Source organism: Dama dama, chromosome X (genome assembly GCF_033118175.1).
Source record: "Dama dama isolate Ldn47 chromosome X, ASM3311817v1, whole genome shotgun sequence".
NCBI lineage: Eukaryota > Metazoa > Chordata > Mammalia > Artiodactyla > Cervidae > Dama > Dama dama.
In genome coordinates, this window is record NC_083714.1 from 99,018,826 (window position 1) to 99,044,217 (window position 25,392).

The window sequence follows — 25,392 nt, forward strand, 5'->3', positions numbered from 1 at the left end:
GCAGAGCCTGGTGGACTGCCATCTATGGGGTCGCACAGAGTCGGACACGACTGAAGCGACTTGGCAGCAGCAAGACTCACTATGGTGAAGGGAGGGTCACCCATCTAAAATCCACTCCTTCAACTCAGTGTGGTTAGGGCAAGTTCTGAGCCTAGCTTTTCATTAATCAAATGAGCATGAGTGCAGTTTCCTCAGGCTTTTTTTTTTTTTTCAGATGTTCATGAACTAAGGTGGCTGAAGCCTCTCAGCTGTTGCTGACCCACAGTGAGCACTCAGTTAAAGGTGCTGCTTTCTGTTAGGAGCTGCTGGAAAGCCTCGGCCAGCTGTGGTGAGCCACTTAACCTGTCTGGTTTAGGATGTCACCTGACTGCTCCCGTGTAAAGGTTTGTTAAATGGAAGTACAGGTTCCATGTTCAGGGAAGCAGTTCACCCTGGTGAGTAGGTAGGTGTGTTGGGGCGGGAGCTGGTACTGTGGGGAGCTCCCCGACCTTCAGGGTCTAAATATCACCCCCAGAGGGCACTTTGTCCTCCTAATCTCCCCCGCTTGTTCTCTACCATTTCCCACAGGGCTGCAGGCCTATCTGGGTTGAGAGAGGTAAGAGCTGAGTGACAGAAAGGCCCATAGACAGCCTCACAGTCCCGCAGTGGCCTTCTGACCTACTTGACGGCTACCATCCCCCCCTCCCTTCCTCCCTTTCCTGTCCTCAGATGTCTGATGTCCCTTAGAAGAGGGTTCCTAGCTTACACCAACTGAAACTGATGGCTCAGACGGTAAAAAATCTGCCTGCAATGCAGGACACCCGGGTTCAATCCCTGGGTTGGGAAGATCCCCTGGAGAAAGAAATGGCAACCCACTCCAGTATTCTTGCCTGGAGAATTCCATGGACAGAGGAGCCTGGCGGGCTACAGTCCATGGGATCGCAAAGAGTCAGACACAGCTAAACAACTAACACATACATTGTCAGCCACTCGGAGACACTGGGACATGGCCCACGCCATACGATATGCTCACACACATACAGACTTACACAGAAATACTGTTGTCACCAGACCCACAAAGACATTCTAAAACTCAGACCCTCACGGTCCCACTGCTGTGCCTCACACACCATCATATAACAGTTCTCGTTCAACGTTCCGAAATGTGTATGGATCCACTTCTGTGCCCAGCGCACATGCCGTCGTGCTGTCTCAAAGATCACCCCACTGGTGCACAACCCCACACATTTACTCAGCACGTGCTGCCGCTGACACACTTCCACATACTTCACACACTCACCCCTGCCCAGCTTTTCAAGTGTATCTGGAGTCACACACATCATGTCACACAGCCTCATCCCTAGTGCCCGTTGCACACCAGCTCCCGCCATGACATGTTGGTGCACGTGCTGTCTCATACCACCTGGACGCTGTCACACTCAGTTTCACATATACCATTACAATTGTGAAGCCCCATGTGCCATCTCCCATGGTCACACATGGCAGCCCACAGTGTCATGAAAAAATCGTGGACACAGATACACACACACCCCCCAGTCCCACACAGACTCACATCTCTATTTTCAGGACTCTGGTGGTTTTATTTTACAGAAGCTTTGAAGGTCCAGCCCAAGGTTTTTCTAGGTCCCAGAAGGTTGGGTGGGACGCACTGCTGGCTAGAAATGGGGAGGGAACACCAGACCCCGCCCTGAGGCCATTCTTTGTGCCCTCATGAGCTGAGTGGGGCCACCACAGAGGTGGTGGTGGTGGGAGGCACAGGGCCTGTGGGGAAGGAGCCTGTGGGTGAGCCCAACAGGGGTCCTGGGAATGGCATGATATGGCTAACAGGCCCTGATAGCACTACAGGGCCCAGGCCTTGGTAGACATGGGCAGTACCAGGTGGGCCCAATGTCAAGCCTGAGGTCACCTCCCCACAATTCCCGCTACTGCTGCCCCCAGCCACCACCATGAAGCCGCCAGATGGTCCTTCTGCTGCTCCTGTAGCTCCTAGGCTGGATCCCCGTTTCTTTTTCCCTTTCCCAGATGCCTTGCGGTTTCGAGTCTGGATACCATCCTTCCTCATGGTCAGTGGTCGGTTCACCTGCCAAGAGGGAGGCCATGGCTGTTTCCCAGCTCCACATCTTGCTCTATGACTCCTCCAGGGATGACCAATTCACCCCACTTCTAAGAAGAGAGAACTTATTCAAGGATTAGGGAATGTGCCCCTGATATGACAAGAATCCTGAAGTTTTCAGGCTGTGAGTTTGGGAAAGCCTCTCAGGTTGATGGGAGCTGCCTCTGGTCTAGGGCAGGGCAGGGGAGTGGAAATTAGCTGATGGCCTAGGGAGGAGGTAACAGGTGGGAATCAGGAGAGAGGGTGGAGGGGTGAGGGAATGAGGGATGGAGGAAGGGTGAAGGAGGAGGAAGGAAGGAAATATCTAATGGAGAAGGGAAGGGGGAAGGGTGGAGGGGAAGGAAGGGAAATGGGAGGAAGGAGAGGAGGGAGGCTCCAAGGGCCCTGGGTCACCTGGTGTAGCTTGTAGTAGAGGCCGCAGGCATTGCACACAGGGTCCCCGCTGGCATTTCTCCGCCACAGTGTCGTGGTGGTTGTCTGGCAGTTGGTACACTGGGTCCCTGCCCTTTTGCTGACAATCTGGGGGAGAGAGCAAGTAAGCATGGACACACCTCTGGGTGGAGGACCAAAGAGGTGAGGGTCAGGTTGAAGACAGGGTTTGCTTCAGGGAGAGGGCTGGAGTTTCTGTGTGGGTGAGGACAGGGCCTCCCTGCCAGGATAGGCATTTGGGGTATTTTATGGGGCACTACACAATTTGCATGTAACTTTGGCCATCCACTGGAATCATTATGTGAATTAGAAGTAATTCCCCTGCATCCTAGCCAGTTCAACCAACACATCTGAGGAGGGTTTCAATCAATCCCTAGTGGTTCAAAGTGCCCCAAAGTGATCCCAGTTGACGCAAAGAAAGAAAAGTGCAGGGAGAGGATAGGATTCCTGCTTGCAGCCTATGTTGTTTGGTCAAGGATAAGAGGTACTGTACAAAGCTGGTTTCCTGGGTGGATGGGGAAGGAGCGGAGCATGTGGGTTCTTATAGATCATCAGGACTGGGATTTCTGTGCAGGTTGAGAACAGCAGGGATGGCAAGGCTTGGTGTTACCAGGCGCTTCTTGGGTCGGATGAGGGGCCTGTTCTGCCCATTCATCTTGTGATAGAGGCCACAGGCATTGCACAGGTAGTGACCTGTCCTGTCCCGCCGCCACAATGGTGTCGCCGTTGCTCCACAGTTCACGCATTCTCTGGCCTCTGGTGGGGTAGACAGAGGGCAAGAAGGACTTAGTCTCAGACCAGCTTTCCCTTGGTCACCCCCACCAACCTCAACCTCCCAGTCCCTTTTTGAGAACCTCACCACAGGGGGTTAGGGGCAGAGTTCCACGAAGCTTAGGGGAAGAATAAGGTGCTGGATTGAGGGGGCTCCCAGTGGGAGAAAAGTAGGTACTAGAAAAGTCAGGACCCCCGTAGGCACTGCTAGGGACTGGAATTGATGAAGGTGGTGCAGTCCCCAGTGTCAAGAGGTCTGGACTCATCCGCTCCGTCTTTAAGGTCTCCAGGAAGCTGCTTCCCCCTTTCCCATCCAGATCTTCTGAGGCCTGGGGAGAGGAGTCCTCACGGGTGGGGCACACAGTTGAGGCAGGGTAGAGCCCGGTCTTGCCATAGGCCCAGCTAGCATATGGTGAGCCCCCGGGGATCCCCTCCATACAGTTGATCAGTGGGTACACCTGAAAGACTATGGGGGTATGGGAAAGAAAGAGGAAAGAAGAGAAACAATCAGTCTAAATTCATCTTACTTTCAGGGCCTAATGATGCCCAAGAGCCCCAATATGGTGACCAAGTTTCCATGCTTTGAACAGGTGACCAGAAGAACTGCTGGCGTTTGAGTGACTCCAGTGTTCTGAGCCCTAGTGGTTGCTCTGTCCCCTGACCTCCAACCATTTCCAAATGAGCTTTGAGGATGACTTGTTGGGATTTGGAACCACATATATTACCTGGAAACTCCAGCCACTGTCTACTTCCATCATTGCTTCCCGGTATGGCTACCCCAAGAGGACAGGTTGGGGAGCAATGGCATTCCCAGTTCTGGACTTGACTAGGAGTCAGCACAGAGATGTGAAGCCTTGTCCCATTTTCCAGAATTGACTCTTTGAAGGATTCTGGGTCTCCATGGCAACCTTGACAGCACAGAACCAGTGCCAAGATAGCCACCCAAAGAAGTTACCTGGGGAGTGTCTGTAGGCCTCAGTGTCCCTGTAGTAGGCCAGTGCGGCAGCTGCAGCCGTGGCAGTGCTGGCGGCAGTGGAGGAGGCTGCTGTATCCAAGCCCTCAGACCCGGGGGGAAAGAAGACCCCCGATTCTGGTGGTGAAGATACCAAGGCAGGGTCCATAAACTGGGGTAGGGGCTCGGAGGTCCCCAAGGCCCCGAGGCCAGGGAACTCCATGGGGCCTCTGGGGTTTGACCTGTGAGGACAGGAGGGGTCCTCAGACATAGAAACGCCCCTCTCCCCTCTCTATTCCCTCTTCCTCCTTTCTCCTTCCTCCCACTCCATTCCCTCAATCCTCTTATCCCCCTTTTCCACCTCCCTAGTACCCTCCTCTTGCCTCCTCTGTCCACCCTCATCTCTCCCTTATCTTCCATTCAGTTCTCTTACTCCCTATCCTGCCTCTTTCCCCTTCTTCCTCTTATCTTTCCTCTCCTCCTTTTCTTTCCTTCATACCCTCCTTTTATTTCTCTTCTGTTTTATCTCCTCTCCATTTTCTCTCCCCATCTCTTCTTTCTCCTCCTCTCCCCCTCTTCCTTCACTTTCTACTCTTCCTCCTCCTTCCTTCCTCCCTGCTCTCTCTTTTTCCCTTCTTCCTCTTCCTCTCCCTGTCCTTCTTTTCTCCCTGGTCCTCTATCTCTTCTCTCCTTCCGTCTCTTCCTCCTCTTCCTCCCCTTTTCTTAGCCACCTCCCCCCTTCCCCATTCAACAACTGCTTCACTCCTCTTTCCTTCTCCTCCTTTGTCCTCGCCTGCCCTCTTTTGTCTTCATCATTCTCCTTTGCCTCCCTTTCTGCTCATCTCTTTCCCCTTCTCCTCATTTTCTCTTCTCCTCCTCCTCCACTTTCACTTCTTCCTCTACCTCCACCCCCTCACCCTCCTAGGAATGTGTAGGTGGGGTGGGCTGAGCTGCAGAACCAGAGTCCCTTGAACTCCTTGGTCATTCCCCAGACCTTGGGGTTCAGCCTCCTGTCTCCCCAACTTCATCCCTATCTGTTGCATCTTGCCTTCTGACTTTCTCAGAAACCCCATGGTTTCCGGCTTGACTGTCCCCTCCTCCACCTCCGTTGAGTGTGCAGACAGAGGGCCCCCTCAGTTCCTCCCTGTTTCATGGGGGGGTCAGTAGCCCCACTGCTTATCTCTGCCATCCCCGCCCAACTTTTGAAATCACCCCAAGGCCTGTGGCTTCCTCTGAGGAGGGGGACAGGTGGGAGGTGTTCCCTCTGCCTGTACCCTGTCCTCTGGGGAGGTCTGCCATAGTTCTGCTTTCAAGTTCGTTCAGTCCCCACCATCCCCAGGCCTTAGTTTCCCCATCTGCTGGATAGGAGGTGATGACAGGGGTCTTTGCCCCTTTCCTCTATTCTTCTCTGTGTGTATCTCTTGTCTCCTTGTGTTTCTTTTCCCCAACCCTGCTTCTTGTCAAGTCTGGCTCTCTATTTCCCTCCCATTTTTCTATGCTACCATGATTCGTCTTGCACTCTCTGTGCTTTTATAAATGTCTGTTTTTCCTCCTCCCTTTGTCTGTCTTCCCATGTCTCTGATTCTCTTTCCATCTTTATCTCTCCTTTATCTCTTTTTGTCTATCTCTTTCTTTGCTCTCTATATTTTTCTGTTTCTCTTTTTTCCTCTCCACTCATCTCTCTGAATGTCTGTATATCTCTCCCTCTCTGTCTCTTTCTGCTTGTTTGTCTCTTCCTTCATGTTTCTCTCTGGGTACTCTGGCCTTATTTTAATGTCTTTCTCAATGTTCTCAAACCCCTGATCATACCCTTCTGCACACAACCCCAGTTGAGGAGTCAGGAAACCTACCCCCACCCTTGACTTGTCCTGTCAATCTGAAAGCCTTGGTCTCCCTGTCTGTAGGGTGAAGTGACAGAGATAAAGAAGACCACCTTCCCCTGCCTAAGTGACCCATTGTATTGCCTATGTAGACAGGCTCACAGCTGGGCCCTGGGTTGGGGTTGTGCTGGGAAAGAGACAGCCCTATCAATGTACCTACCATCAACCTTCTCTAGGCCCCAAGGCACCTTCTGTCTTCTCTGGGGACAGTGTCTTGCCTCCTCATCTCCAACTCCATCTCTTTCCTCTCTGTCTTGCCATGATTCTATCCTTGAGTCTCTCTCTGCATTTCTATCTCACTCTCCTTTTCTGCTCCTGAGTCTCTCCCTCTTTCCTGTCTCTCCATCTCTCTTACTCTTCCTTTGAGTCTCTGTTTTTCTTCTTTCTCTTCATGTCTCTGTATTTTGCTCCTTTTCTCTCTCTCCTTCTCTCTTTGTTTTTTTTCCTCCTTTTCTCTGTCTCGATTTGTTTCTTACTCTTTTTGTCTCTGTTAACCACTGTACTTTTATCCCCTCATCCTCTCCTCACCAGCACCCCCCCCAGTCTCCTTCCAACCCCACTGCCCCTGTCCCTACACCTTGTACCTTGGCAGGTCCAGGACTGCCCACCCGTCTCTGGCAGGGGCCCACCTCCCCCCGCCCCCCCCCCCCCCAGTTATCTCTCTGGACAGAGATAAAGTTTATCTCGAGGCTGGGGGATATGAAAACTCCTTATCAGCTGCCCCACTAGAGTAAGTGCTGCCCCAACGGGTGGCAGGCAGCTGGCCGGCCCTCAGCTCTCCCTCTGTCCAGCCCCTCACCCCAGGTAACGTCCCCACCCCAGCCCTCAAGGGAGGGTCCCTCGGGACTGAAGGGAGTACAGATGGGATCTGGGGGCAGATGAGTCTTGGGAGAGTCTGAGATGGAGTTTGAGGATTAGATATGGGGTTAAGGAGTCAGGGGTTTGGGGAATAACTATGGAGTTTGGGGTCAACAAATGCGAGTTTAAGAAGCAGTGAAAGGTTTGCTTGAAAAGTCACATTTTGGGATCAGAAATAAGTTGGGAAGGCAGAATCAGTGTTGGGGATCAGAGGCAAAGTTTGAGAGAGAGGGAAAGTTGAGAAGTTGGAGCTATAGTTTAGGGGTTGGGGTGGATTCTGAGAGTCATGGAAAAGTGTGAGGGTCCAAGGGTTTTGCTGGAGCAGAGACGGAGTTATATAGGCAGGCAGAGGTGTGTCTGATGACTAGAGATGGCTTATAGGAGCACAGGATGAGTTTGAGAATAGAGATACAATTGGACTGCAGAAAGATTGGGTCCAGAGAGGGCACCTAGGGGAACAGAGAAATATCGGGACGCTAAGATGGGGTTTAGAGAAGGCAGACAGGAGGATTCATGTGACAGAACAGATTGAAGGGATGGACTTGGTGTTTGGAGTGATGAAGACATTTTTATGCATAGGCAAGGAGTTGGGAGAGAAAAATGGTTTTAGGACGTCAGAGAGAAGTCACAGGGAACAAGTACAGGATTTGAGAGGCAGTGATGGGGTTTAGAGCATGGAGCTAGGGTTTGGCAGTCCAGAGACAGGCTTAGGAGGTCAGAGAGAGAATTGGGGGCAGAGACGGGTGTTGTGGAGTAGGCAGGGGCTTCAGAGCAGAAAGAGGTGTGTGTGGTGGTGGGCACAGAATTGAGCCTTTGTGGTGAATTCAGAGACAAGTTTGCGTTAGTGAAAGTCATATTTGGGGCAGAGGTTAGGATTTGGTGGGATGAAAGCATGTTTCAGGTCAGAGATGGAGTATGGTGGGCAGAGTTAAGGGATCAGGAGAGCATAAATATCTTGGAAGCAGTGGATGGGAGTCAGGGCAGAGAGAATTGGGTTTAGGGGCAGATTTGGGGTACAGATGGGGGTTGGAAAGATAGAGGTGGTCTGGAAGAGCTGTCAGGGGATTCAGGGGTGGTAGACACTTTGGGGACCAGTGGTGGGTTGGGGAGCCTAGAGCAGGCTGGAGGAGTAGCCTTGAAGTAAGGGGCAGCAGGCCCAGGGTTTGCCTTGCTGGGGGCTTTTAGGGGGCTGAGACTGACCTGGGCTGGTTGGTGCGGAGGGTTCAGCTGCTTTGGGGATGTGACGAGCTCAATGTGATCCCAGGGGGTGTCCAGGCTGGCCTTGGCCTTTGAGGCTCCCTTCCTCCTTCCCTCCCTCCCTCCCCTCTCCCTCCTCCCTCCTCTCCAGGGAGTGGCTGGTGCCCCAGTGGGTGGGGCAGGCCAGGGGAGGGGGCGGGCCCCCTACTGGTGGGGCACCTCTTGGGCAGTGGGGCCTTCTTCCACCCCACCTGCCCACCCTGTAGATTCTTGGACCCTGTTTGACTTGGGCTTCTGTGGGCTTCAGTGTCCAGTCAAACAAAAATGGGCTGAAAGCAAGATAAAATGAAAATAGCAGATATGGTTTCATGATCCCACTGGGCTTTTCAGTGAGTTTTACAAATGTAAAGCCCCTACTGTGTGCTTATCCAGGTGAGGGCTGGCCCCTTATGTATGTGTCTTCCTGGCCAGAGGGAGAGAAGGGCTGTGACTGTACCCATTTTGCAGGTGATAAGAATGAGGCTCAAAGAGGTTTGGTGGGAATTTGAATCAAGATGTTGGTGGGACATCTTCAGGACCCAGGCCCACCCCGGGGACCAGGCCAAGACTGGCGGGAAGCAGAGGCACATTCACTCAGCGCCCCACTGGGGCTTACGCCAGCTCTGGCCTGCCCTGGGGCAGCAGATAAGTCTTATCAGATGGAGGCCGGCGTGGCTGTTGGCTCCGCGGTGGTAACAGGCTGTCTTGGGCTGGGGGGGGCAGGGCTGGGGGGGCACCCAGGGACAGTGGCCTCAACTTCTTGCCCGCCATGCGGCTTTGGAGGCGGGAAACAGGTGGGACTAGGGGTTGGTTTCTCTGCAGGTCCTTGAGTAGGATAAAAGGGGAAAGGAAGCAGGGACGGATAGAGAAGGGAGAGAGGTAGAGAGATGGGAATGATGAGCCACAGATAAATAGAGAAAGAGACAGAAAGAGACGTAGAGCTGGAAGGAGACAGAGAGAGGGCACAGAAAGGAAGGAGGGGTGAGAGATGCACAGAGAGGGGCAGAGACAGTTAAGGGCAGACAGAGGCTAAGAGAAAGGGAGACAGGTAGAGAAGGACAGAAGGTGCAAGATAAAGCCTGAAAGTGACAGAGGCCAAGGATACAGATGGAGAAACTGAGAAGGGAGAGAAAGATGATACAGAGACGGGGAGGACAGAGACACAGATTCAGCAACAGAGACTTTGAGAGGAAGTCATGAGACCCCAAGTAGCAGCCTGGCATATGCCCTGGGTAGGTGGTGCCAGGGTGGGTGGGATGGGAGGGGATGTGGACTGATGTAGACCTGTGTGGCCTGTGGCCTGAGAGGGACCTCCAGAGAGCCACTGGGCCCCTGTGCCACCTTCTTATCCTGTTCTCCTTCCCCCACATAGTAACAGTGGTGACAACGACCACTGTCTCATTGCTGACACAGACCCGTGTCCTATTCTGAGCACTTTCCCCATGTAAAATCATTGAATAAACATGTAAATATAGCTGTCCAACTTGGGTCCCTGTAGGGCAGGGGGTAAGACTAACCAGCCATGGCCCTGGGACTCCACGGGCCAGGGAGTTCCCTGGTCCACCCATTCTATGGATGAGGTGACCGAGACACACCAAGGGCAGAGGGCAAGGATGAATAGGCTCTGCTCACTCACTGGCCCACCCCAGAGGGATTTTATCATCCTCATCTTACCTGTCTGGGCCTCACTGTCCTCATATGCAAAATGGAAGATTTGAGGAGGAAAGGAGGCTATTTATTGAGCTCCTGCTCTGTGCCCCACTCTGTGCCAAGCCCTTGTCAGTAACAGAGAGGACAAAGACCCCTATGACTCAAGTAATGATTTCAGGACATCCACTCTGGAGCTGGCCCACCCTCATTTATGGGCCACCCTTACCACTGACTGGCGTGTGGCCTTGGGCAGTTACTGTCACTTCTAGACTTCAGTTCCTCATCTGAAAAGATGGGGTACTAGCGGCCACTGCACAGGATGATTAGAGCAACTCAATGAGACTTTATCCATTAAGTAATTTCAACTCACTTGATTCTGAAATCTCTAAATGTTAAGTATTCTTATTTATTCATTGAGTGCCTACTGTGTATGAAGGATGGTATTTGGTCCTATTTTATTAGCACTACTTCTAATGCTAGTACTAATGCTAGTAATATGCTGATACCAATACCAGTACTAATTCTAACATTCTAATACTGATACTAGCACTAATGCTAATTTTAATAGTGATACTAATAATGTTTATTATTAGTAGTAAGCATTAATAGTAATAGGCTTCCTGGTGGTTCAGATGGTAAAGAATCTGCCTGCAATGCAGGAGACCCAAGTTCAATCCCTGGGTTGGGAAGATCCCCTGGAAAAGGAAGTGGCAACCCACTTCAGTATTCTTGCCTAGAGAATTCCATGGACCAGGGAGCCTAGTAGACTACAGTCCATGGCGTCGCAAAGAGTCAGACACGACTGAGCGACTAACATAACATAACATAAATAATTATGCTAATTCTAATCTAATACGAGTACTTTATTAATATTCATACTAATTCTAGAACTAAATTATTATTCATTTTAATTCTATCAACGACTCCAGTGGCTAATAATAATAATACTAATTCTGATACTAACATTTTTCCTAGCACTAATATAATAACCACAGCAGCATTATTTGCCAAGCCACCCCAAGCACTGTGCTCAATGCTCTCCATGCATCATTTTTATCCTGATCTCACCAATCCTTATGGTGTAAGTGCATATAATTGCCCCCATCTTCTGGACTGGGAATAGGTGCAGAGAAATGAAAATGTTCATCCAAGGCCTTGGGTTCTTTCTTGTCTCAGCTCTGACTGATTTGCTGCCTGATTCCTGGGCAGGTCAACCTCTGAGCCTCAGTTTCTTTGCTTGGAAAATGGGTATAATCATGGAACCCACCTCAAATGTTGTTGAGAGGCCACTCAACACAGGGCCTGCCTGCACATCATAAATGGTAAGCTCTGTGGTAGTAACTCTCTTCACTATTATTAGAAATAGCAGGTGCAGTGTTGGGGTAAGGTGGGGAAGTCTACCCTTTTCAGAGGCATGTCTCAGACAAGGGTTTGGCTGCTGGACTCACAGCGCATTTCTTCATAACTGGAGTGGAGAAAGGGTTCAGAACGGAAGTAAAGCATGGGGAGTGGGGGCCTCAGGGCTCTGCCTCCATCAAGAACCAAAACCCTGAGGCTCTGAGGCCAGGCCTCACCCCATTCCCTCCCCCATCCCTGTGGAGGGGGCACAGGCCCAGAAGTCTGTGGTGACAGTTCAGCCAGCAGGGAGGCAGCTGGGAGTGGGCAGATAAGGGAATCTCCAGGGCCAGGCCAGGCTTTGGGGGAGCCCAATGAGGGCGGGGGTGGGGGCGGGGGTGGGTGTCTGGGCCAAGCATCCTTTCCCTCAGGCCTCCATTTGAGACTCAGCCCCAACGGCCTCTCTTCCTCTCTCTTCCCAGAAGCCTTCCCTGACTGGTTCCCTCCCTCCTGGCATCTTCTGGGGCTCCAGAGCTTGGTCTAAGCCCATGGCATTTGGACTATTCTTGTCTCTTCCAGACTGTGGAGTCCATCAGGGCTGGGACGAGCCTGACTCCCCTCCGTGTCAGTAGCACCTGGAGAAGCGTCAACCAAAGTCGACTAAGGAATCAGATGTTTGCCTTAAAACCACACTATTTTGTTTTTAAGAGAAAACTATAAAAGATACTATAACAAGCACTCACCTTTGTCAAATGTTAATATTTTGCCCTATTTACTTCAGGTCTTTTTTAAAAGAAATATATTACAGATACAGTTGATACCCTTGCACCAATTTAATTTCACTTCCCCCTCTCCTTCCACTACCTTGAATTTGGTGTTTATCTTTCTCATTAATGTTTTGATGTTTTACATTGCATTACTGCGTATGTATGTACCCATGAACAACAAATGATACTTGGGAGTTTTGGCCTGTTTTTGACCTTCATACAAATTAAATCATATAGTATGTGCTTATTTTGCTCAGCATAATATCTGTGAGATTCATCCAAGTTGTTGTATAGCTCATTTTTTTTATTGAGATGTAATTCACATACCACAAAATTCACCCTTTAAAGTATACATTTCAGTGGTAAGTAAATTCACAAGGTGGTACAACTGTTAACCACTTTCTGATTCCAGAACATTTTCATCATCCCATAAAGAAACCTTGTGCCCATTAGTAGCCATTTCCCTTTCCATTTCCCCCTCCCCACAGCCCCTGGCAACCACTAATCTACTTTATATCTCTATGGAGTTGCCTGTTATGGACATCTCATATAAATTGAATCATACAACATGTGGGCTTTTGTGACTGGCTTCTTTTACTTCACATAAAGTTTTCAAGGTTCGTTAATATTGTAGCAGAGAAGGCAATGGCAACCCACTCCAGTACTCTTGCCTGGAAAATCCCATGGACGGAGGAGCCTGGTAGGCTGCAGTCCATGGGGTCGCGAAGAGTCGGACACGACTGAGCGACTTCACTTTCACTTTTCACTTTCATGCATTGGAGAAGGAAATGGCAACTCACTCCAGTGTTCTTGCCTGGAGAATCCCAGGGATGGTGGAGCCTGGTGGGCTGCCGTCTATGGGGTTGCACAGAGTCGGACACAACTGAAGCGACTTAGCAGCAGCGGCAGCATGTTGTAGCATGGATCAGTACTTCATTCCTTTTTAGGGCTAAATAACTTTCTATCACATGAAAACTTCATTCTGCTATTCATTCATCCAATTAGTGAACAGTTTTGGCTGCGTGAATAATGCTACTATGAACGTGAAAATTTTTATGTGGATATATATTTTCAGTTCTCTTGGGTGTGTATCTAGGAATGGAATTGCAAGGTCCTGTGGTAATTCTCATTTCAGCTTTTTGAGGAACCTCAAAGGTATTCTCCAGAGTAGCTATATGAAGGTTATACATCCTCTCCAGCACTTGTTACTGTGCTCATTTTTGATCCTAGTAAATGTGATATGGTATCTCATTATGCTTTTGACTTGTATTTCCCTGATGGCTAATGATATTGAGCATCTTTTCATGTGTTTGTTGGTTTTTTTTTTTTTAACCATACCATGAAGCCTGTGGTATCTTAGTTCCCTGACCAGGGATTGAACCCAGGCCCCAGCAGTGAAAGCACTGAGTTCTAACCACTGGACCACCAGGGAATTTCTGGTTGGCCATTTGTATATATTCTTTATAGAAATGTCTATTCACATCCTTTGCCCATTTTAATTGGGTTGGCTTTTTATTTTTGAGTATTAAGAATTCTTTGTTCTGGATGCTGGACCCTTATCAGATATGTGATTGCATATATTTTTCTCTTATTTGTGGGTTATCTTTTCACTTTCTGGAGAGTGTCCTTTGAAGCACAAAAGCTTTTAGCTTTTTTTCCTTGGATGCGTCATGCAGCTTGTGGAATCTTAGTTCTCTGACCAGAGGTTGAACCCAGGACCTTGGCAGTGAGAACATGGAGTCCTAACCACTGGGCAGCCAGGGAATTCTCAAAAGTTTTTAGCTTTGAAGAAGTCCAGTTTATTTATTTTTCTCTTTGTTTGCTATGCTTTAGGTGTCATATCTAGGAAACCATTGCTTAATCCAAGGTTGTGAAGATTTATACCTAGGTTTTCTTCTAAAAGTTTTATAGTTTTAGTGCTTAATGTTTAAGTCTTTGATCCATTTTGAGTTGCTTTAATGTGAAGTAGGGGTCCAGTTTAATTCTTTCCAGCTGTCCCAGCACCATTTGTTGAAAAGACTATTCCTTCCCCCATTGAAATGTCTTGGCACACTTGTCAAAATCAATTGCCCATGGTGCATAAATTTATTTCTGGACTCTCAATTCTATTCCATTGATCTGTATATTTATCTTTATGCCAATACCACACAGTCTTGATTGCCATATTATGTAAGTTTTTAAATTGGGATGTGCAAGTCTTCCAACTCTGTTTCTTTTTCAATAGTTTTGTAGCTATTCTGGATCCCCAAAATTTCCACTTGAATTTTAGGGTCAGTTTGTCAATTTCTGCAAAGAAGTAAGCTGGGATTCTGATAGGAATTGCACTAAATTTGTAGATCAATTTGGGGAGTATTGCTATCTTAATGCTATGAAGTCTGTAATTCGTAAACATGTGATGTGTTTTTATTTAGGTATTCTTAATTTCTTTCAACAATGTTTTATAGTTTTCAATGTATAAATCTTGCCCATCTTTTGTTAAGTTTATTACTAAGTATTTTCTTTTTCTGATGCTATTGTAAATGAAATTGTTTTATTAATTTCATTTGTGGGTTTTTCTTTGCTAGTGTATAGAAATACAATCAAGTTTTCTATGATCTTGTGACTTACAACCTTGCAGAGCTTTGTTGTAATGGCTTTGTTGTGGGTTCCTTAAGATTTTCTGTGTACAAGATCATGTTATCTGCAAATAGAGATTGTATAATTCTTTCTTTCCAATATGGATGTCTTTTATTTCTTTTTCTTGCCAACTTACCCAGACTAGACCCTCCAATACAATATTGAAGTGCTGAGAGGGGATATCCTTGTTTTGTTCCTCATCTTCAAGAAAAAGTATTCAGTCTTTCACCATTAAATATGATGTTAGCTGTACATTTTTTGTAGATGCTGTTTATCAGGTTGAGGAAGTTCTCTTCTATTCCTAGTTTTTTGAGTGTTTTGTGTTTTTGTTTTAATTTATTTTTAATTGGAGGATAATTGCTTTAAATGTTGTGTTGGTTTCTGCTATACATCATTGTGAATCAGCCATTGTTGGGTGTTTTATCATGAAAGGGTGTTGAATTTTGTCAAATGCTTTTTCTGTATCTATTAAGATCCTGTGGATTTTGTCTTTTATTCTATTAATATGGTATATTACATTAATTGATTTTCACATGTTGAACTAATCTTACATTCCAAGGATAAATCCTACTTGGTTATGGTGTATAATCCTTTTATACATTACTGCATTCTATTTACTAGTATTTTGTTAAAGATTTCTGCATCTGTATTCATAAGTGATATTAGTCTATAGTTGTTTTTTCTTACCTTGTCTTTGTCTGGTTTTGGTATCAAGTAATGATGACTTTGTAAGTTCATTCCCTTTTATTGCCAAGTAGTATTCCATGGAATGGATATACCATATTTAGTTAACCATTCATCTGCTGATGGACATTTGGGTTGTTTACAGTCTTTTCTTTATTACAGCAAACCTGCAACTTACAAACTCATACGTCTCTGTGCACACACATGTGGAAGAGTTTTTTTCCTGGGGCAGGGGATATCAGTCTATCCATCCTTCCACTTCCCCACCCATCTATCCATCCACCTGTCCACGTACCCCTTTATTCATCTATCCATTTACTGCCCTTCCTTCCTTCTTTCTTCCTTTCTGTTATTCCTTTCCTTCCATCCTTCCTTTGTTCCTTCCTTCCTTCCATAAATCATCTATCTCTTGGAGCATAGCATCTGGGTCCAAGGCAAGTTATTTTTGTAAAAAATAGGCAGGAAACCTACTACAGCTTTTGGCAAAGCCTTTCATGTGCTAAAACTCACATCCTTAACCATCCTCTGGCCCAGCATTTTGGGGGCTCCCTGGGAGTTTACTCATAGGGTGTGGCTAAACTACCATCTGGAGACCAGAGTCCACAAGACTAGGGGCTCCCTCACCTTAAAGAGAGTCTCATATGTACTCCTTCATCCATCTCTTATTTGCCTAGGTACCTGTACTCTCCCCTTTCCTCTTTGCCTGCCTCATTCACTGGTTCCTCCTCTCGTTTCAGAACTCTATAAGTGTCCTTGGATCTCTTCTCTAGTTGACATTTTCTCTCTTGGTGAACTTATCCAGTCTCTGTCTTCAGAGTATCTCCAGAATCTAACCACTTTTCACCACCTCTCCCACTAGCACCAGTGTTACTCATCTGAACCACTGCAGTAACCTCCTCCTCAGGGTCCCCCAGCTTCCACCCTCAACCTTGCAATCTGTTTTCCTCAAAGCATCCAAAGGGAGCTTGTTAAATCCTAAGTCAGATCATGGCTCTCCTCTGCTCATGACCCTCCTGTGGCTCCCCTGTGACTCAGAGTAAAAGCCAGAGTCCTCTCCATGGCCCATGAGGTCCCACACCATCTGTCCCCCCAACCTCTCCCACCTTACCTCCTGCCACTCCCCCCACTCTGCTCCTCTGTACTAGCCTCTTCGCTGCTCCTCACAGACACCAGACCCCTGCATGTATCAGGGCCTTTGCACTGGCTATCCTCTCTGCCTGCTATGTTCTTGCTGTAGCTATTGGCACAGCTCCCTCCCTCATCTTTTCAGGTCTGGGCTAAAATGTCTTCTTTCTCAGTGAGGTTTCCCTGACCATCCTATTACATATTGGAAAATGCTTCAGTTTTTTTAAATCTGTTGCCACTTTTCCAAAGAACCTATCATCCTCTAACACACTTGATATTTTCCTTGCTTAATTTTATTTCTTTTCTGTCTCTCCCACTAGAATGGCAGCTCCACAAAAATAGATAAGTTTATCTCTTCTGTTCAACACTGTCTTTCCAATGCCTGGAACAGGCCCAAGCACACAGTAGGTGCTCAATGTATGTTTATTGATTGACTGAATCAGTAAATGGTGGGGGAAGAGGACAGAAACAGAGAAAATTTGTTCTTGTCCCATCTGTCTCCTCTTGTCAGGAGCAGAGCCTCAGTTGAGATGAGTCTGAACCTACCAGATCCAAACGTAGAAAGTGCCACATTCCGCAGGGCTGAAACCAGCTAAGGTGCTCCCGGAGGAGGTAGTATTATCTGGGCTGGCCCTTGAAGGCCCCATGGGAATCACAGAGATCTTGGAGTTTAGTCAAACCAGTTGGGTGGAATAAACAGCAGGCAGCACTTGGCAGGAGTGAGCTGAATCAAAAAGGATGAAAAGGATAAGCTCACTGACAAGGGGGAATCTATCAGGGGTCTTGAATCCCAAGGTGATGATCCTGAATTTGGTCCTCAGAGATGTCATACCCCCTGGTCACTGACCCCCAAATAGCTCAGAGACCTTATGTTCTAGAAAAACAGCCATATATAATGCTGAGACAGTAATAATAAAGAGCTCATGTTAATTGAAAGTTATTTATTGGGGCAGCTTGGATAGGGGACTCTCAGACATGTTGGTCCCAAACCCACCTCAGATCGCCCAGCAAAATGCACAAAGTGCCCGAGTCCTCAGTCGTTAGAGGTTTCTGGGCCTGGGTGAGGGTTTGCAGGAAGGAAGGGAGGGGGTGACGTGGCAGGGGGTAGAATGGCAGAGCACTAACCTCCATCATGAGGAGATATAGTTGGGACACCTCAATCAGGTCTTCATCAGGGTCTCGGAAGTAGATGGACATAATGGGCCCTTTTGCCCCTGTTATGGGAACTGGACCCTCCTCAATGACATCACAAGCCTGAAGTGGGAGGAGAGAACAAAAATCATTCATTCACAGTCCATGTTTGAGACCAAAATTTCATTCTTTTCCATGGCCTAGAAGACCCCTGTATCTTTCACATTTCATTTCCTACCATTCTCTTCTCCCTCACTCTTTTCCAGCTACTTAACAGCTGTATGACCTCAAGCAGAGTACCTAACTGCTCAGCACCTCAGTTTCCTCATCCATCAAATGGGGATGATAATGTGCCTAGTAAGTGGCAGAGTCAGAATTCAAACCCAGGCAAGTCTGGGCCAAAGTCCATACCCTTAACCCCTGTGCTTTACCCACTTTATTTCCAAGCCAGACTTTTTCACTGATATTTTCCAAAAGAGTCCAGGTCAATTTGCACAAAGTAGATTTAATACCTCAATCTGTGTTCCCCAAAAGGAGAACCAATGTCCCCTTCACATGAAATCATCTTAAGTGTTACAGGGACACTAAATTAAATTATAGTGAGTCAAAAAAAATTACAGTGAGTCAGAAATTATTCCCTATTCAGTCCTCTTTCAATCCTCCTGATTATATCAAGAAGAAAGTGTCTGGTGGATGCAAAGTCCTTGATACCTCTCTAACCAACCTAATTTTGTCAAGCCCAGAGATTGGGGGAAGCAGAAGTGGCTAGAATCTAATGACACTGTGATGCTTTTACAGCTGTTTGTTTTTTATAATTGCCTCCCCTTTATGCCACGATATGATGGGTTTCCACTTACTTGGTTGAATATTTTCTTTTTACACAAATGTATTTATATAAATAGAGTTTAGGTATACTGTTTTCCACAAGGGTGATGTAAAGTTTTCTTTTAAAATACATTTGTTTATGGGGAAAATTATGTCCATGATAATGAGTAAACAATGGTGTGCAAACCTTATCTGGATGTGATGAAACCTGTTATGTCTGAAGTTTGAGTCATGCTTCTGTTTTCATTGCATCTGTGGCAGCTTTCTCAAAAGAAGATGGAAGTCTGACTCACCTTGAGGCACTGGACCATTTCCTCCAAATGCATCTTTGTGATCAGGCATATATCCAGGGAGCCGGGGACCAGGTGAGTGGCTTTGGGTTCAAATTCCTTTCCCACCTCGTGGAGGTTAAATTTCTGGTCTCCAAAACACAATGCTTTCTGGTCTCCCTGTTTGGGGGGAGAAAACAGCCTGGAACTAAACCTCCAAGGTGAGTGTGAGGCACAGCCCCCGATCTACCCCAACAAGGTTAAAAAGAAATAGAACAAGGCTTTGATGAAAAATAGCCACTTGGTGCCCCACTCTTATCTTGTTCCCTAGACGCAAATGCTTTCAATGTGTTTATGTGTTTCTTCTGGAAATTATTTCCATACCTCCAAATAATATGTTGATACTATCCATGGCAGAGACTATAATCTGCCTGCTTAATATACATTTCTCCCCTTTTTCTTTTAAACACAACCCAAGTTTCAGTGGGATCTATTGCACACCGAGCTTTAAAAACCTGCATTTCCCAGCATTCCTTGCTGGGCAGCCATGGAAGGCTGGACAATGAAATGTTAGCAGAGGCTGTGAACCATGCTTCTGAAAACCTTCCCACCCCACTGAGCTGACACTTTTTGCCTACTCATTTCCTCCTTTCAGCCACTGCCCACACCCTGCCTGCCTACCTCTAGACTGATTGTTGAATGAGAGAAAGAGAAAACTCTGTTTTATTTAACCCACTTAGCTTAACCCAGTTAAGTTTTCTCCCACGTGCCTCCAAACACAGTGCCTAACTGACGTGCCACTATTTCTTGATTTGGCAACTTCAGACATTTTCTATCCTTTTCCTGCTATGATAAATGAGAATTTAGCTCATCCACAATACTACCCCTCCCAATAGAATTCTGTCATCGGTTTTAGCTCCTCTTTTGATTCCTTTACAATTTAAAAATAACCCACTTGCACCTTAATGTTTTGATGGATGAACATAGTATCTCATTGACCCAACTATCCTCTTCATCTTGCCTCTTTCTCCTGTGCCTGTCAACTTTTGCCATTTTTATTTATTTATGTATTTAATGGCAAAATATTTTAATTTTTCATAAAGCTATTTCCCCCACTCCATAGACACCACACAGAAAAGAATCTGTATGCATGTCTTCTGGTTGAGCAGGAGGATGAGACTGCTGCCATTAAAAAAAAATCACTTTTATAGTCCCTTCATATCACCATGGTGAATACTACATTCATTCTATCAGGAAATGACTTTATTTCACTTGAATGATAGTTCAGCTGAGTATAGAACTTGAGGTTGTAGGTTATTTTCCCATAGCCTTTTATATGTGGCTTCATTGTCTTCCTGAATCTGGTATTGCTGATAAGACGTCTGATGTTAATCTGTTTTTCATTTCTTTTATATATGATGCATCCACCCTCCACTCTTGCAGCTTTTAAGACTTTTCTTGATCCTAGATGTACTGAAATTTCACTCCAGTGTGTCCAGTTACCAAGGACTGAGGCTTCATATGCCTATTATTGTTGATGCATGCAGGGCCCTTCTCTTGTTTTATTTGTATACTTAATCTCTTTATCTCCAGTCTTCATTCCTGTCCCCAACATAGGCAATGATTATAATGTGTTTGATGTTCATTCTTTGGTTTTCATAAGTTATTGTAAAAGGTGTATTATTGTTTTATGTGTGTATGTTATAAATAGTACTGTGCTACAGACATGATTTGGCTTCGCCATCTTCATTCAGCATGATCTTTTTAAGATCCGTCCATCTTGCTGTGTATACATCCAGTCTGATACTGCATGATTCTATTTTTATGCATGACATTTGATGTTGGAGCTTCCCAGGTGGTGCTAGTAGTAAAGAATCCATCTGGCAATGCAGGAGATCCAAGAGACTTGGGCCCAGTCCCTGAGTTGGGAAGATCTCCTGGAGTAGAAAATGGCACCCTACTCCAATATTCTTGCCTGGATAATTCTATGGGCAGAGGGGCCTGGCGGGCTACACTCCACAGGGTTGTAGAGTTGGACACAACTGAGAGACCAAGCACACAGCACAGAGCACACATTCCATGTTAATTTTACATTTTTTTTTTTTTACCCTGTTTGCCATTCATGGGCCCTTTCCATTGAAGGCAGTCAGTGTCTCTGCATCTCCCACTTTGGGAGTTGTTCCAAATTCTCAAGGATTGTTCAATCTCTGGAAACCTTTTTACCTTGAATCTGTTTTTCTTGGGGACGTTTCTTCTCCTGACCCAAACTGGACTGATTGTGTTCTAGGTATCTTTCTTGATCTTCCTCTTAGTATCCACTGTTCCTGACTTTGATGTCTTATTCCTGGATTAATCACTCATTTTGATAACATATTCTCAAGTAATTTTGAAAGCAAGTAGGCCAAACTTCTGAGTCTTTTTATTAATATGTCTAAGGATGTTTTATTCTACAACCACCTTGATTAATAATTTGTCTGGTCATAGAATTCTAGGTTGAAATGTTTTCCCTCAGAATCTTGAAGTTGTTCTTCTGTTGTCTTCTGGTCTCTGACTCTTGGGAAATCTGAAGTCTGCATATTTCCTTTTCCTTTGTAGTTGAACTACTTTTTAACCTCTCTGAAAACTTCTAGGGGCTTTGTATTTATTTTGATGTTCTATAATTTCTTAGGAACATATCTAGGTGTAAACATGCTGGATACTCAGTTAACTCTTTCCATATAAGGACTGGAAAGTTCTTTCACATTACTCTGTGGTTATTTCTTCCCTTCTTTTTTCTTCACTGAGTAGTGAAGTCTCACTATTCAGAGTTTGGAATCTCCTCCACTGGTCCTTTCTAAATTTTTAAATTGTGTGTGTGTGTTTTGGAGTTTTAGGCTACTTTTTAAAGTAGTATAATCAAATTTTACCCCAGCTGCAGTTTGGCATTTGGGGAAGTTGTTACCTCAAAAGTCATGACCTCCATGCCCAGGATCTTGGAATAAAACATAGTGGTGTCTTTGAGTCTCTTTACTGTCATCACAATGTGGTCAAGTCTATGGATAAGACACAGGGAAGGGGTCCGATTGTTGTCCCTCCATGACTAAAAAAAGAAAAAAAAAAGAGTCAAAAGAGACCACACTGCCACTGGTCACACCCATGTTTCCTGTGTTTCCTTCTCCCCACTTCCCCTCACCTCCCTAGTGACTATACTTCCTTCTACCCCCATTCCAAGGGGAAAGTCCTGGGAGGAATCTTCAGTACTTATTGCTCATGTGTGGATTCACAAGAGTCCATGTGTCTGTTATGACCACCCTCCACTGTTTTCTTATTCTTTTCCTCCTTCCAGAGGGATAGAGGTGAAGATAGGAGAGTTGAGACCAAAAACCAAACTCTTCTTTGTTTTCCCAGAGCTGGAATTCATCTCTTTTATAAGAAATAATAAGACACAGAGGAGGCCCACTTCCATGAGTACAAAACCTTTATTGGCCAATTTAAAACTCAGTCCCTTCCTTTATCACTCCACAGTTAATCACAGAGGACAGGACAAGAATGGAGCATCTCAGATGCAGTGATGTTTCTGGCATGTGTGCCTACAGATCAACACTGACACGTAGGGGGACGGCACACCACCCTACCACTCATTTCCTGCCTTCAGCACACGTCCCACCAGATCTTTCTCTTGATTCGAGTTCTTTAGTAATTTGTATGTTTACAATACATCTGCTACAGGATTATAAGATGCCTATGCACCATAAATTGCAGAGTATAGTGGTTAAGAAATATATTGTGGAGCCAGACTGATATTTACTTACTCCCTGGGCTGAGAGAGTTTGGTTTCCACTTCTGGAAAATGGGTATGATTTTTTTATGTGTTTTATAGTACTGTTGTGAACAGCTTAAAAAAAAAGTTGGGAGGAGTTCCCCGGTGGTCCAGTGGTTAGGACTTGGTGCTCTTACTGCCAGGGGCCGGGGTTTGGTTCCTCTTTGGGGAACTAATATCCCATAAGCTGGGCAGTGTGGTCAAAAAAAAAAAAATCTTACAACAATGCCTAATAGCAAGTGCTATAAGAGTTGAGGATGATGATGTTGTGGTCATCTTGTTAAAATCCAGACTGTCTGTACTGTGACCCTCAATCTTTGCAACCTATTTATTTATTTATTTTCACTGCATCAATTTTTAGTTGTGGCACTTGGGATCCTTCATTGTGGCTCATGGGCTCCAGAGTACATGGGTTCTATAGTTGAGGTGCCTGGGCATAGTTGCCCTGCTGGCATGTGGGATCTTAGTTCCCCCATCAAGAATTGAACCTGTGTCCCTGCATTGCAAGGCAGATCCTCAAGCACTGGACCATCAGGGAGATCCCCTCATTCATTGCTCTTGGATTCCAAGCCACATTGTCCTTTGGCCTGTTCCTCATAAGGGCCATCCTTGAACCTTTAGCCTCGGGGCCTTTTGCACATGCTAGTATCTGTCTCCTTGATTAGAATATAAGCTTCATAAGCATAGAAATTTCCGTTTTGTTCCCCACTGTGTCCCAAACAGCTAGCAGATGTTCTGTAATATTTGTTCAATTAATGAATATCTACTACGATAATTAGACCCAGTGCCTGGCACAAAGTCTGGCTTATGTTCTATTCCACTCTGTTCTATTCTGCTGTGTTCAATTCCCTTTCAAACCATTACATTTAAGAAAAAAACCCATTACATTTTAAACAATCGCTTTCACTTGAGCCCCAGCTTTTAAAAAAAAATACTGTGCTTTTCTATTTTCACGAGTGAAGGAGGCATTAGAAAAGTTCTTGAGTTCTGCTGTTTTCATGGATAAAGAGTATCCATATGCAAACAGAAGCCATAGAACTGGGGAAATGATTGACATTTGAGCTTCATTGAAACTAATGTTCTATGTATTAAAAATCTTATTAACCTTTTAATGTCTGTAGGATTGATAATAGCACTCCCTTTTCAGTCCTGATATTGGTATTTTATGTTTTTTCTCTTACTGAGAAAACAGAATTTACTAATAGTTTATTAATCTGTTCAAAGAACCAATTTTTGACATTAATTTTCTCTGTTGTATGTTTTCCATTTCTCCAGTTTCTGCTCTCTTTATAATTTCCTTCCTCCCACTTTCTCAGGGCTCAATTTGCTGTTCCTTTTCCAGGATATGGAAGCTGAGGTACTTGATTTTCAAGTTTTTACTTCTGTACACATTTAAAGCTATAGATTTTTCCTTGAGCACTGCTTTAAACTGCTTTAGCCACATCCCCCAAATCTGATAAGTATTTGGAAATCAACTAACTCCTTCCATTATTTGATGCCCTACTAGCTCACATTCACCCCCCAATTCTGCTTTGCAAATGTGGAGCTCCATCCTTGCAAATTCAAGGATAAGCAAAGCTAGCTCTCTTGAGGAACTGGAAGAAGGCCCATGTGGCTTGGAATCGGAGAGTGAGTGAGACAGGAAGAGGGGAAGGCCAGGCCAGATCATGCAGGGTTTTGAGATGAGGTTAGGGAGGCTAGTTTTTAAAAAGATGACTGAAGAAAAAATGCACAACCTAAAAGTTGTTGCGTTATGTTATATTTCAGGACTTGACTGAGGACTGAGGACAGTAGCCCAGGAGACAGCTGCCCAGATAGCTGAGGAGCTGCTCCAAATAGGAAAGGGAGGACTCTGGATATACAGGAATTTTTGCTGAAAAAAAACCCATGTAGTCAAACATCAAAATATTACTGCTAATCACAAAAAGCAGCCTTCTCAAGTTAATGATTTTAGCACTTTTCCATGTATGGGAGGATGCAAGAGTCTGGGCTCATTGAAATCTTTTCTCAGGTATGCATCTTAACTACCTAGGGCCAGTATTCTTAACTACCTAGGGTATTTCTCCTAAATGCCCCCAGGGCGCATTATTGGGAGGCAGCTGCAGTGGCTGCTGGCTTGAGGCTAGGCAACATTCATTGTTTACTTGGAACAGCAGGCACCATTCCCTTTCTACAAGCAAGACACTTAAGCTTACTATGTGTCAAGCTCTGTTCTAAGCACTGCATAAAGCATAATCCACTTTATTTCTCACAACCAAATATATGTCTATATGTGTATTACATATGTAAATATATATAAACTAGAATGTCCAAAATACTATAGCCTCCCTCTGGCCTCCTCCACAGGGACGGCTTCTATCTTCCTACAAAGTCCTCGTCAAGGTCTCCTTCAGGGTGCCAGTGGCCCTTGGAATTCTTTTAGCAAACCTCAAGAGCAGCGCTCTTTCCTGGCCGCTCCCTGTCCCGCCCCACCCCAATGGCCCTGGCTGAACCAGCTCCTGGAGCCGCCCCTAGGGAGCTGAGCTGAGCGGCTACCCACTCCTGCAGACCTGCTGACAGTCTGCTGTGTGTTAGAGCAGGGGCTTTCTATGTTGCTCTGCTGCCCCCTGCTTGTCTTTGAAAGAGGAAAGAAGAAGGAAGAGGGTGGGAAAATGGATGAAAGCACACTGGGATAGCCACATAGAAGGGGAGCAGGTTGCCGGGCCCAGCTGGGAACTCTCAGCCTTGCTTGCCAGAACCCGTGCCCCAAGACCCCCGGGGGCTACCCCATTCACCTTGCTTCTCCAAAGTCCAACTCCACATCCTGGCCAGGAGTGCAGATGGCGCAGTGTGGTAGGCTAAGTATCTTTGCCCTCAGCCTCCAGATAGCCCTCTGGCTCAATGCCTGCAGATCAAGGGGCAGGAATGGGAGGGCCACTGACTAGGGACTGCTGGTGTTAACAGAGGTAGATG

At 46.1% G+C, this 25,392-nt stretch overlaps 2 protein-coding genes, 1 long non-coding RNA gene and 1 other non-coding gene across 7 annotated transcripts in view; 1 reads left to right on the plus strand and 3 right to left on the minus strand.

Moving 5' to 3' along the window:
* The window catches only part of LOC133052330 (uncharacterized), a 21,472-nt gene extending 6,766 nt beyond the window's left edge, over window positions 1-14,706 (plus strand). Inside the window, exons 2-6 of one of the 3 annotated variants that reach the window (XR_009692030.1) lie at window positions 215-442; window positions 2,023-2,237; window positions 3,904-4,080; window positions 11,099-11,211; window positions 11,707-14,706. This is a non-coding gene — a long non-coding RNA (uncharacterized LOC133052330). The remainder of the gene's footprint in view (window positions 1-214; window positions 443-2,022; window positions 2,238-3,903; window positions 4,081-11,098; window positions 11,212-11,706) is intronic. The other 2 variants (XR_009692028.1, XR_009692029.1) reach the window with 2 other exon arrangements.
* Window positions 1,578-8,277, minus strand: GATA1 (GATA binding protein 1). 2 transcript variants are annotated; one of them, XM_061137148.1, is made up of 6 exons: window positions 8,204-8,277; window positions 4,269-4,507; window positions 3,492-3,779; window positions 3,153-3,298; window positions 2,507-2,632; window positions 1,578-2,080 (listed from the first exon to the last, which is right to left on the minus strand). In XM_061137148.1, exons 2-6 carry the CDS (start codon window positions 4,486-4,488, stop codon window positions 1,709-1,711), a joined length of 1,152 nt encoding a protein of 383 aa, XP_060993131.1. In that variant the 5' UTR covers window positions 4,489-4,507; window positions 8,204-8,277; the 3' UTR covers window positions 1,578-1,708. The 2 variants fall into 2 exon arrangements, with proteins under 2 accessions (XP_060993131.1, XP_060993130.1); XM_061137147.1 differs by having other exon boundaries at window positions 3,402-3,779.
* TRNAE-UUC (transfer RNA glutamic acid (anticodon UUC)) lies at window positions 13,352-13,423 on the minus strand. The gene has a single exon. It is a non-coding gene; the product is annotated as a tRNA-Glu (tRNA).
* Window positions 14,707-16,873: 2,167 nt separating the features above from the next.
* Window positions 16,874-25,337, minus strand: GLOD5 (glyoxalase domain containing 5). Its single transcript, XM_061137150.1, has 5 exons — window positions 25,215-25,337; window positions 21,583-21,720; window positions 18,666-18,821; window positions 17,542-17,670; window positions 16,874-17,140 (listed from the first exon to the last, which is right to left on the minus strand). The coding sequence occupies exons 2-5, from the start codon at window positions 21,655-21,657 to the stop codon at window positions 17,087-17,089; spliced, it is 414 nt and encodes a 137-aa protein (XP_060993133.1). The 5' UTR covers window positions 21,658-21,720; window positions 25,215-25,337; the 3' UTR covers window positions 16,874-17,086.
* Between the last annotated feature and the right edge of the window lie 55 nt (window positions 25,338-25,392).